Source organism: Henckelia pumila, chromosome 1, assembly GCF_033568475.1.
Source record: "Henckelia pumila isolate YLH828 chromosome 1, ASM3356847v2, whole genome shotgun sequence".
NCBI classification, from domain to species: domain Eukaryota; kingdom Viridiplantae; phylum Streptophyta; class Magnoliopsida; order Lamiales; family Gesneriaceae; genus Henckelia; species Henckelia pumila.
In genome coordinates, this window is record NC_133120.1 from 73,641,615 (window position 1) to 73,654,849 (window position 13,235).

General features: G+C 35.4%; 1 protein-coding gene across 2 annotated transcripts; it reads right to left on the reverse strand.

Annotated features, from left to right (window-relative positions):
* Positions 1-380: 380 nt before the first annotated feature.
* Positions 381-2,613, reverse strand: LOC140875319 (uncharacterized). 2 transcript variants are annotated; one of them, XM_073278981.1, is made up of 4 exons: positions 2,146-2,613; positions 1,631-1,795; positions 795-939; positions 381-671 (listed from the first exon to the last, which is right to left on the reverse strand). In XM_073278981.1, exons 1-3 carry the CDS (start codon positions 2,443-2,445, stop codon positions 841-843), a joined length of 564 nt encoding a protein of 187 aa, XP_073135082.1. In that variant the 5' UTR covers positions 2,446-2,613; the 3' UTR covers positions 381-671; positions 795-840. The 2 variants fall into 2 exon arrangements, with proteins under 2 accessions (XP_073135082.1, XP_073135081.1); XM_073278980.1 differs by having other exon boundaries at positions 385-939.
* Between the last annotated feature and the right edge of the window lie 10,622 nt (positions 2,614-13,235).

A 13,235-nucleotide genomic window follows, 5' to 3' on the forward strand; every position in this document is an offset into this window, starting at 1 on the left:
ATCAAATGTAGATAATGAAGCAGAATAAAGGCAATTTCAGAACATTGAAAAAAAGACAAAAAAAAATAAATTAAAATTTAGAATAGAGAAGACAATTTAGCTTAGGAGTAAAACTGATTTTTTTAGTTGGATAGTGTACTGATTAAGATATTTGCAATAGGCCATTTATCAATTTCTCGATAATTGATGTACTAATATCCTATTTACTAATTTAAAATATAAAATAAATACACGTGGTTTATGCATGAGTATGACAAATATTAAGATTATCTTTTTTTACTTGTTTTTACCAAATACTCCAAGCATTATTTAGTTTTTTTTCCTCAAAAAAAATAAGGATAAAATATTTGGTGATTAACATTTGGGAAATAAAAATAGTTAATATGGATGATATATACGGTGTTCCGGAGGAATTAAAACAATATTTAACCAAAAGTCGCACATAAACAAATACTGAAATACATGTGAATACCCCCAAACAAGAACTTTACAACGATCCACAAACCAATCATTCACTCAGTAGCCAAAGAAAGTAGATTGTGTATTTCCTTTTAAAAGAAATCTTCTTACCTGATGCCAGAATATCGATAGTCGGTTATGGAATGCTCCCGACTTGAGACGGGACCAACAAATTTACTCGAGAGAGAGTATGTAATCTAGTTGGAGTGGAACTGTACTCCTTCGAAGAATCGTATATGAAGTTAAGAATATTTTTCATTCACGGTGTGCCTTGCGGCCCTTGCCCTAGATAATTAGTGCGTCGACAATGCTTTTGTGATGATTTCCAGCCATACCTGTAATGAAGCAATTTGCTGTCGTGTGTGCTTTGCAATCGGCAAGTTACTCGTAAATTTCAGGCTTCAAGACACCAACATATGGCAAGTTCCGGTACTGCTCATCAAAGTCGAATCCATAGCCCACCACAAAATAATCAGGGCACTGCCATCACATATTCACATATCAAAAGCTTATTCACACGCTAGGCAAAATTCAAATTTCGTGAGATCAAACACCAAATTAACTTTGACAATGTTGTCCACAATGTCTAACACATTTTGACATAGAAAGAAACTCAGAAAATTCAAGAAACTCAAAAACAAGTCGGATCAATCGTCAAAAGTGCAACCAAGATTTTCAACAATATTTGATTTTCTTCCTTGCCTTGTTTCATCTTTCAGCAAAAAAGTGCATCTTTAATAAAATCTTCAAATTGGTTCAATGCAAAATTAATTAAAATTCCAAAAACACGAGTGTAGAGTTTGACTGTCAACATCAATCGTCAACAGAAGTAAATAAAAGCTAAGAATCATCCTCATATTCGAAAGAATTGAACAAATCAAATCATTTGTCGTCAGAGATACCATAGTATCTTAGTTGAGAAGGAATTTAACGTTAACTTAGAAGGACAAAACCATCAATTTCATGCCATGCTCTATCAAAACAACGAAATATTCTGAAAGCACAAAAGGGAAAGCAGGATGCAACAGCAAGCGAATCAGTGCACTGATGTTCTTTGTTACAACATATTATATTCTTCGAGAAAAGAAGTTGATCCATCAAGCAGCATTAAATTCTCAAACTCTAAAATGAGCTGTGAATTAATCTGTGGAAAATGGTTCAGAGAGAGAACCTCGAAGCCGCAGTAAAACTTTCCTTCTCCAACTAGTTCAAAATGAACCTTTCGTCTCGCGGGTTTATCAAGTAGAGTGCACACGGATATGGACGATGCACCTTTAGATTTCAAGTAATCAATTAGGCAGGACAAAGTGTTCCCAGTATCTACAATATCCTCAACCTAACAGAGCAAAAGAAATAGTCAATTTGCGAATGAACACCGATGATATTTTCTCAAGACTGTAATACGCATTTTTCAGAAACAGCATCCTACTCCAAGTTTCCAACCACCTGAATGCCCACTGACTCCTGATCTTAGCAACATGAGATTAAAGTTAAAATTTTTACAAACACAAAAACTAAAAATTTGAACATTTTTCTCCTGGAATTGCAAATCAGAAAGGTTATTCAACATTCCAAAATTACAATTACTTGAGCAAGAAATTTCCAAGAAGGAAAAAAAAAACATCAGAATCAATCTAATGAAGCAAACGACGACGATGATTAAAATTTCACCCACAAAAAAGGTACCAGAATGACGTGCTTTCCTCGAACATCGACTTTCAAGTCGCAGGATATCTTCGGTTTGCCGTTTGAGACAGTGCCCGACCCGTAAGACTCGACCCGGATAAAGTCCACGGTCATGGGCAGCTGGATTTTCCTCACGAGGTCCGCCAGGAACATAAATGCGCCGGTGGCAACTCCCACCACCACTGGAGCAATAGCCCGGGACTGGAAATCCCGGGTCAACTGAGAACCCAATTCGGAGACCCGTTGCAAGATTTGTTCTTCTGTCCATAGAATTCTCTCTATATCGTTGCTCAGATCCATGGATATTCTGAACTAGGGTTTTGGAGCGGCGGGATTTAGGGTTTTAGGGATTTAAGCATAGTTTAATGTACGATCATGCAATTAATTGCTGCTGCCATTGTCTTTGGGAGATAAATTGGGAAAATAGAGTTTCACAGGAAGAATGGAGGATACAATACAAGTCATGTTGTTAACTTCATGTGTGAAAAATAGACATCAATTTTAGAAAAACTATATTACACTTATTAAAAAATGACATGGAATAAAAAATATTAGAGATATATAATTTTGATTCTTCTATGAGTCCCTCTAAATACGTATTTTAAAATTCATCTTCTTAATTGGGTTTTCTAAACTTTTCATCTCTTCTTTTCAACTTGTTGCATATTTTTCTCTTATCCAACTTCCATTATTCTTTTGGAGTTTCATTTTTTGTCCTGAATTCTCCCATTCCGGAGTTCTTCAATTTAAATTGCAAGATAATAAAGGAAAATAAAAAGTGTTGGTGATAAACTATTTTTAAAAAAAATACATATCCAAGTGTATTTTACCGTAATAGCCTTTAAATCAAGAATCAAACTACATAGTTAAATTATAGTGGACAAACTCTAGTGAACCAAGCTAGTCATGTACATCACACTTGATAAACTCTTTGCGATAGACTCCCCTGGAGTCTGGAAAAGTATCGAAGGATAAAATTTAGAGGGATTTTTAAAAATGGCCTCCTACAAATATGCATAATGAAATTTGGCCTTAATTTACATTAATTTTTGAAACTAACCTTTAATTATGTTAATTTTCAAATTTATCCTTTAGACCATTTTACATTAACATACAAATATATTACTATAACTATATATGGAAATACTACATATTTTATTAGGATTTTTTTCCACTTATTATACATTAAATTTTTGATTTGTTTTTATATTCGAATTTATTATTTTGTTATTTAATTTATATTAATAATAAAACTTTTATAAAATTATAACATCTTATTGAATTAGTTAAATTTTTAGTACTAAAAATTTATTCTTTAATATTTTTACGATCAATAACATTAATATTAACTCATTTCCTATCATTTATTGTCATTATTCTTGTATACGACATTATTTTATTAATTATTTAATTATATGCCTAAAGAAATTAATCGAAATTATTTGAAATCATGACAATTTTTTTTAAACCAACAATTCCATATTACTATCGAAATTTATACTTCTTTTTATTATTACTAACTTTATAGTTTGTACTATTATTAATAATATTATCATCTTAATTTCTTCTTATTTCTCAGATTATGGATTTAATTATTATTATTATATTATTATTTTAAAAAAAAACAAAGTTATGTACGATAAAGATAAGTTTCTATAATTATTTTGGAAAATGATTCTAATTTTATTAAATTATTATAGTAATTTATTGAGATGAGTTAATAGAAAGAGAGGGTATTTTAGGATTATTAAATGCTATATTATAAAATGTTTAATAGATGATTTTTAAAAATAGCCAATTAAGATGGGCTAGATTAAGTAAATTCTCTAAAATGTAACTCCTAATCATTGATTAAACGCTTACATACTCTATAAATTCGTACACAATCTAGTATCATAATTGAGATCTTCTTTTTGCTTTTTTTTTTTTAATCTAAAAATAAAATATATTACCGAACCAAACAAGTACAAATACACAAATACAATCATAGAAAACCAAAGTAGATTTCGCTTGAATATTGCAGTTTCAAATGATTTTATAATGAATAATGGAATGGGTACAACATATATCGTGTACAACGATATTTACAACAAATATATCGTAAAATTTTTCTATTATATCGCGATATTTTACATTTAATTTATCATGAGATTTTGATTAATGAAATTTTTGTATTGAATTTTTTGTGTTGTATAAATTGATATATAAATTTGGTTGTACATATAGCATTGCTCTTTTATAATTCATTGTCTTGAAAGATTTTTTTTAAAAGATTCTATAATGTAAGGCCAGACTTAACCTCAACATAATTAATGTTTCTAAACTAAAATTTTTAGAATCTGTAATATTATAAATGCCATTATAGTAACATTTATGTATGAGATATCCTACCATAATGTTTTCCAATTTGACCGCAACATCATATTTGAATTTTCTTTCTCAATTTCTGATCAGTTATGATTTCAGTATTAGGTCAGTAAATAAAAATTAAAAAAAAAAAAAGAATTGTACATTTACATTCTTAAAAAAAACCAACATGCACTTCTAGTACAGATATATGTTAATATTGTCCTCGGGTCAACTAACCTCAAATTTTGTGAGAAATTTGCTAACATGATGTAAGACCAGTACAAGATGAGTATGATTGGAGAATAAACATTTTTCCTAGGGCTCTAAGTTAAACAAGTAGAAATTGAGATACTCATAAACCAAATGAAGTATATCAAATAGGAATGTAAACGAACCAAACAATTCGAGAAATATTCGAAACTCGGCTCGGTAAAAAGCTCGTTTGAGCTTGTTTGTTAAGCTTATAATCGAGCCGAGTAGAAATTTGCTTGACAATTTTCACAAGTCGAGCTTGAGCTTAAGGATGTTCGACTCGTGAGATTGCGAATATGTTCGTTAATAGGCTCGGAAACTCGAGCTCGGGCTCGGCTCATTTAGGAGACTCAAGCTCAAGCTCGGCTCGTTTAGGTGGCTCACGAATATATTCATTTAATTTATATGCTTGCAAGCTCAAATTTGGTTCATTTATCTAATTTGAGTTTGATCTTATAATATATATTCGTGAATGTGATATATGACTTGTGAGCAAGCTCAAACTCGGATAAATATGTTGAGTAGACGATTAAAAATATTAATACTAATGCAATGACATAACATGACTAGAACACAATAATTTGTTGAAAAAAAGATAAATTTACAACACATAGGACGTAACTATGTGCATAATTTGCAATTTTGATTTTAACTTAAAAATAATTGTATTAAAATACTCTTAAAAACATAATAAATAAAATATTTTTATGTGCAGTATTACTAATGAATGACAATTCAATCAAAATATTTCTAACAAACCGAAATAAAATTTTTATTTAAAATGTCTTACAAGAATTAGAAATATATGTGATAAATAAATGATATTCAAAACTTTTAGTTAAAAGAAGTTATGAAATTATCTAAATTAAATTTTATGTATATGCACAATATTTTAATTAAGTTGTAAAATATTATTAAATAAAATATTTCATATACTGATAGATTGTAACACCCCAAATTTATCTTAATTGAGTTTATACGAGATAATCGGAGATTACAGAGTTCAAGAGCCGACTTGATTTTGATCAGGGTCTATTTTGCAAATTTTTGATTTTTCAGGGACTAAAACGCAAATTTGGACTTTATTAGATATTTATACAAGGGTTGACAATTCTTTTCTCCTCCACCACCTCCCTTAGCCGTCTCCCACCATTGAAGCGCCCCATTTGAGATTCAAGCTTTCAAATTTTGGTTTCCGGTCGATCCGTCCGTTAGAATTTATTTCTGCTCCGTTATATAGTAAGTTTTTCTTCGATCAGTTTGACTTCTATTTTCAGATGTTGTTAGAATCGATTGAGTTTCGAGTATGTTGTCCTTGAACGCGTTATTATCGTTTATTCTCAGTCGGTTTTGAATTAGAACGTCGTCCGGAATTGTTATGATTTTTGGAAGCCTATTTCGAAATTGGAGTTTTGAGATGTGTTGGATTTGAGTTGTTATTTTTATGTTAGCATTGATTTGAGTTGTTTGAAATGTCGTACTACTGTATGCGTTTCCGGTTTTATCAGTTTATAGCCATTATGTCGCCGGTTTGAGTTTTGAGATTTTGAACCGCTTGAATCGTAGAACTTTGGAAATTGGTTTTGTTCGTCGTTGTTGATCATCTTTTGCCTATGTACAGATTCGTTTGAATTTGTCGAGCCCAGAGTTAGCAGCAGTCGATTGTCGAAGAGTTGGACGAAGAACGGTAAAGAGATTACCTTGAACAGTTGTTGTTGTTAGGTTGTATAGTTTCTTATATAACCTTTTATTGTAGTTTATCCAGAGTTGGAGCTATTCGCATCGAAAGGTACATGCAGACATCGTTTTAGCGGGATAGCACACTCGAGACAGTTGGTTCTTGAGTTTTCCCTTTAAATCACATACTTGCATCAATACTTGTTCTAGAATGTGAAACATGTATTTTGTGTTTGAGCTTTGTTATATGGCTTAATGTTTATGTTTTCTTATGCATTCATCTTGAGCCAACCTTTGATTTGTCGGGCATAACGGTCCTTTTTGTTTAGACGTTTTGGGGGCTATACTGCGAGTGGCCTGAGTTGTAGAAGTTCATCTAATGTCAGCATACTCCTTATAGTCGCACCAAAGTCTAGGGGTATGAGATACGTGGCACCACCTCGATTGGGAGAGTCGGTGAGTTGTTACGTGGTCTCATCCTCGGGATCCAAAAAGCATAGCAGCAATCCCTTGTTTATCAGAGTTGATATCCCGATTTTAAAGACATGCATTTCATTTGTATTAACATTGAATATGTTGTTGTCTTGAAAGAATGTTGTTATTATATTACTTGTTTGCATGTTATGTTGCTTTTACTGGAAATATCATTCTCACCGGAGTTATCCGGCTTTTGCTTTGTTTTGTATGTGTACTTGGTAACAGGTGGGACATGATCGAGTCAACGAAGACCTGGTTAGCATCAAGAGTGAGAGATAGCAGTGTGACTTGGTTTAGAAGTCGTATCAGCATGTCTAGCTAGTTTTTAGTGGAACATGTTAGATTTCGAACTTCGTTGTTTATGTTGTATCTACTTTGCGAGTATTGTATTTGTATGTCGTCATTGCATGTAATATGAACCTCGTTTTGCATTGAATGTATTAGGCTTGAGCGTTGGCATGAATTCTGCTGTGTTTTCTTGCTCTATACTGTCACCGCTCGATCGGTAGATTTGGACCGATCGAGCGATGGAAATTGTACCATGTTTCTGTTTTGCAGAAAAGTTGCCCGCTCGATCGGTTGAATGTTACCGATCGAGTGGTGCTGTTGTTTCCTTCCGGGCAGTGAATTTCAAATCTTTGCTCTCTTGATCGGTGAAGTTTTACCGATCGAGCAAGGCCCTTTTCAAAAAAATATATTTCTTTATTACTTTTAGTCTTGAATCTTGTATGCCTAATTGTTGTTTAATCCGAGATTAGATGTTTAGAACCGATGTCTCACATTAAGTGATATCAAAGCGATAAGTTCTTGGTCGAACTAGAGTGAGCGGGGTAGTTCGAGTCCGCGTGTTTTGGCTCCTCGCATGTGTTTGAGTTATTTAATTGTGTATTTAAATTACATGCGAACATGCTTTATTATTTGAGAATTAATTGAATTATATGATTATGTGATTTAATTTATAAAGCATGGACTAATTGAAATATAACTGTTTTTGTTATCGACTTGTATCCGATGTTCTGAGAGGTTGAAATGACACCGATTTGTAGCAATTGAGATATCTCGTGTCCTAACCTTTGATTATCAGATGGGTCCTTGTCGAGTAATTAACAGAAAACCACCGCCAATTACTCCTTTGAATGAGCAAGCTAGTACTGAAATTGATCAGATGGATGTCACAGCGACGCCTATGGAAACCTTGCTGAAGAGGTTTCAGTCGTTTAATCCGCCTTTGTTGCTAGGTACAGAGAATCCTGTTGATTGTGAGAGCTGGTTGGACGACATTGATCATTTGTTCGATTCCCTTGATTACTCTGACGACCGCCGAACTAGGTTAGTCATTCATCAGCTTTGAGGTGTTGCTAAAAACTGGTGGATCATGACGAAGAGAGCCATGGAGAATCGAGGTACAGTTATTAATTGGACTATTTTCAAATCTGAGTTTTATAAGCGGTTTTTCCCTATTTCGTACCGAAAGGACAAGGGAGCCGAGTTTGCCAATCTGAGATAAGGAAATTTGAACATCGAGGATTATGTAGCCAAGTTTGATAGTTTGCTGAGATTTGCACCACACATTGCTGACAATGAAGAAGCAAAAGCCGATCAGATCATCAACGGCTTAAACCCCGACATCTTCACGTTGGTAAACACATCTAGGCCTGATAACTTTGCGGATGCCATGAATCATGCAAAGGGAGCTGAAGCAGGTTTGTGAAGACAGAGAGGAAATCAGATGGTACCTCAGCAACAGAGACAGTCTCAGAACCAACCGTCTCAGTATCATAATCATCAACCACAGTATCAGAACCAACCACAGAGGTATGAAGCAGGAAGCAGTGGGGGTAGTAGAAAGGATCACTTCAGAGCCAAAGGGAAACAGTTCAAGAAGCAGGGGAACAATTCTTCTAGTTCCAGTGGTTCCAAGTAGTTCGGTTCAGGACAGAGTTCTGGATCTTTATCTTTGTTCTGCAACAATTGTGGGGGTAGACACTCCCCGGATCAGTGTGTAGGAGTCTTTGGAAACTGAAATATCTGTCAGCAGCCAGGACACTTTACTAAGGTGTGTCCTCAGCGAGGTAAAGACCGAGATCAGAGTGGGAGTTCTTCTAGACCTGCAGCTCAGTCTGAGAGGCATACTTCTGCGGTTCACTCCTTCCAGCCTCAGCAGCAGGACAGACAGAGAGGTAACCGGAGTGCGAACCAGCCTCCGAGACAGCATGCACGAGTCTTTGCTTTGATAGAGGATCAGGCTCAGGCAGCACCTGACGATGTTATAGCAGGTAACTGTTCAATTCTACTCATGTATTGATAGATACAGGCGCTTCTCATTCCTTTATCTCTAAAAAATTTGTGTTGATGCATGTTTTGCCTACTGAGCTTTTGCCTACTGTAGTAGGTGTTACTTCACCTTTAGGTGGAGGAATTATTTCTGTCAGATTAGTCAGGAATTGTGAAATTCAGCTTGAGGAAAATTTGTTAGAATTTGACTGTATTGTACTTGGGCTGTCAGATTTTGACTGTATTGTTGGTATAGATGCTTTAACCAAGTACAGGGCAACCTTTGATTGTTTTCAGAAGGTTGTTAGATTCAGACCTTAAATGGCAGACGAGTGGAAATTATTTGGTAAGAGTTCTCGATCTAGAATTCCTTTGATTTTTGTGTTATCGATGAATCGTTTGTTACATAGAGGTGTAGAAGGATTTTTGGTTTATGCAGTTGACGTACTGAAATCTAGCCCAGAATTGGTTGATATACCAGTGGTTAGAGAATTTGCTGATGTTTTTCCAGATGAGATTCCTGGATTGCTGCCTATTTGAGAGATCGAATTCAGCATTGAATTAGTGTCAGGTACTCAACCTATTTCCAAAGCTCCTTATCGTATGGCACCAGTTGAATTGAGAGAATTGAAAGAACAGTTTGAGGATTTGATTGCCAAGGGATACATCAGACTTAATGTGTCGCTTTGGGGTGCTCCTGTTATGTTTGTTCGGAATAAGGATGGTTCTATGCGGCTCTGTATTGATTACCTTCAGCTAAATCAAGCTACGGTAAATAACAGGTATCCTTTACCAAGAATAGATGACCTTTTTTATCAGCTGCAGGGTTCTTCTGTCTATTCGAAGATTGATCTGAGGTCAGGATATCATCAACTGAGAGTGCGAGAGGAATATGTTCCTAAGACCGCATTCAAAACGAGGTATGGTCATTTCGAGTTTATAGTCATGTCGTTCGGTTTGACTAATGCTCCAGCGGTTTTTATGAGTTTGATGAACCGTATCTTTCAGCATTATTTGGATGAGTTTGTTATTATCTTCATCGATGATATTCTTATATATTCGAAGAATCGTACTGACCATGCAGAGCATTTGAGGACCGTTTTGCAGATTTTGCGGGTTGAACAGTTGTTTGCCAAGCTATCTAAGTGTGAATTTTGGTTGGATCGAGTTGTCTTTCTCGGTCATATTATTTTCGGAGATGGGATTTTTGTCGATCCCAGCAAGATTGAAGCGGTTATGAATTGACCTAGACCGACATCAGTGCCTGAGATCCGAAGCTTTATGGGTTTAGTTGGTTACTATCGCCGATTCATCGAGGGATTCTTAGCTATTGCCAAGCCGATTACTCAGCTGAATCAGAAGAATGCGCCTTTTATCTGGACTGCAGATTGTGAGGCTAGCTTTGTTGATCTGAAGAGAAGACTGACCAGTGCTCCGATTCTTTTTATTCCATCAGGTACTGGAGGTTTTACCATGTATTGCGATGCTTCTAACCAAGGCTTGGGATGTGTTCTTATGCAGCATAAGCTTGTGATAGCGTATGCATTGAGGCAGCTGAAGCCGCACAAGACTCGTTATGCAGTTCATGATCTTGAACTTGCTGCGATCGTATTTGCTTTGAAGATCTGGCGTCACTATCTTTATAGTGAGTCTTTCGAGATCTTTTCTGATCATAAGAGCCTTAATTATTTGTTTTCACATGCAAAGCTGAATATGAGACAGAGAAGATAGTTAGATCTGTTGAAGGATTTCGATTGTGAAATCAAGTATTACCCGGGAAAGTCGAATGCAGTTGCAGATGCTTTGAGCCAAAAGCTTTGTTCTTTATCTCTTTCTACTATCGGTGTGCTACAAAATACATGGGTATCCCCTGGATACAAACATCGACAACCTCATCAGAACAGAGATATACACAATACTGTCAACTAAGTATCGAATAAGCCACCTCACACTTCTTCTTCATCCAATATATTTCACAAGTTTGATAAACCACAAATGGACCAGCTTATGACTATGTTTATGCAATATCTGGAAACGTTTGATACCAAGAATATCTCTCCTACAGGAAATCAAACAAGTCCCACATCAGGTACCTATTTCTCTGTTTCAGTCCCTCATATTTTGAATTCATCAACTTGTTGGATAGTTGATTCTGGTGCTTCTCGTCACATTTGTTCCAATGCTGATGTTTTTACATCACTTAAGGCAGTAGAAAATTCAAGAGTTACTCTGCCAAATCATGATCATATCGATGTCCAATTTTGTGGGGATATTCATTTGGGATAGTCTTTGGTGTTATCAGATGTATTATACATACCAGAGTTCAAATTCAATTTATTATCTATGAGTGCTCTCATCACAAAGATGATGGTTCGATTCTTTGATAAGTACTCTTTCATTATTCAGGACATGGAAACCGAGAGGATGATTGGCAAGGGTAAACAAATTGAAGGACTCTATATTCTGGATACAAATGAGCCATATTCAGTGGTTTCCATCAATCAAGTTGACAACTTTGTATGGCATTCTCGTCTTGGGCATCCATACACAAGTATTTTGAGTTAAATTAAGGGTTGTATTCCAATCACCAAGGCTGATTCACAGCATCACAGTCCATGTCACATTTGCCCATTGTCCAAACAAAGATGTTTACCATTTCCATCTAATCAACATATGTCTTCTAATGCGTTTGATCTTGTACACTGTGATATTTGAGGTCCTTATCATGTTCCTACATACAATGATCAGAGATATTTTTTGACATTGATTGATGATGGTACACGTTTTACATGGGTTTTCCTTATGCAACATAAATCTGAAGCATTGAGTTTGATTTTTAGATTCTGTGCTTTGATTGAAAACCAGTTTAACATGAAAGTCAAAGCATTTCGTACAGATAATGCCAAAGAGCTTGCGTTTACTGAGTTCTTCCAAACCAAAGGCATACTCCATCAGTTCTCTTGTGTGCAAACCCCGCAGCAAAACTCTGTGGTGGAGAGAAAACATCAACATTTATTGAATGTAGCTCGCTCATTGTTCTTTCAATATCATGTTCTAGCTCATTTTTGGGGTGATTGTGTTTTAACAGCTACATATCTGGTGAATAGGATTCCATCCTCGTTTACATCACATCAATCTCCATATGAGCTACTTTATCACAAATCAGTCACATATTCTCATCTTCGGGTTTTTGGATGTCTTGAATTTGCCTCCACCATTGCAGCCAACCAAACCAAATTTCTTCCAAGAGCACGTATATGTGTTTTTTTTCAGGATATCCTCCACGGATGAAAGGATACAAGCTATTTGACATCACCACTAAAGCCACATTTATATCACGAGATGCTGTCTTTCATGAGTCAATTTTTCCATTTCTCAAGATTCCTTCTTCTGAAGTATATGTTGATCCATTCCCAACAGTGGTTCTTCCCCAACCAGCCACGACATCTGACTTAGGTTCCCTTCAAACATCTAACCATTCTCACCAATGGTAGATAATTCAAGGGTACCATATGCTTCAAATGAACCTTCACTTTCATCCCAAGTACAGCCAGCTCGAATATCCTCCAGGCCTACTCGACAGCCTACATACCTTAGGGATTACCATTTTCATCTCTTGAAACACAACAAAATTCTTGATTCCACCATTCGGTATCCTCTCAGCAATTATGTCTCATATACTGCACTATCACCATCTCACAAGAACTTTGTTCTAACTGTTTCATCACAATTGGAACCTCAATTTTATCATCAAGCTGTCAGATATCCTATTTGGAGAGATGCAATGAGTGAGAAAATTAAAGTCATGAAATCCAACAACACTTGGTCAGTGGTGCCACTGCCTTTGGGCAAGCAATCCATTGGATGTAGATGGCTTTATAAAGTAAAATATGCATCGGATGGCTCAGTTGATCGTCATAAGGCTCATTTAGTTGCCAAAAGATACACACAATAAGAAGGAATTGATTTCTTTGAAACATTTTCTCCCGTTGCTAAGCTGGCTACTGTCAAAGTCTTGCTAGCATTAACAGCCAGTAAGCAATGAATCTTGCTCAGTTAGA

Bases quoted from the DNA above. Each gene is read 5' to 3' on its own strand.
- LOC140875319 (XM_073278981.1), bottom strand. From the start codon at position 2,445: ATGGATCTGAGCAACGATATAGAGAGAATTCTATGGACAGAAGAACAA. The intron at 1,796-2,145 runs GTACCTTTTTTG...TTGCTCTGTTAG, and splicing joins GAGGAAAGCACGTCATTCTG to GTTGAGGATATTGTAGATAC. The intron at 940-1,630 runs GTTCTCTCTCTG...ATGTGATGGCAG, and splicing joins AGTTTTACTGCGGCTTCGAG to TGCCCTGATTATTTTGTGGT.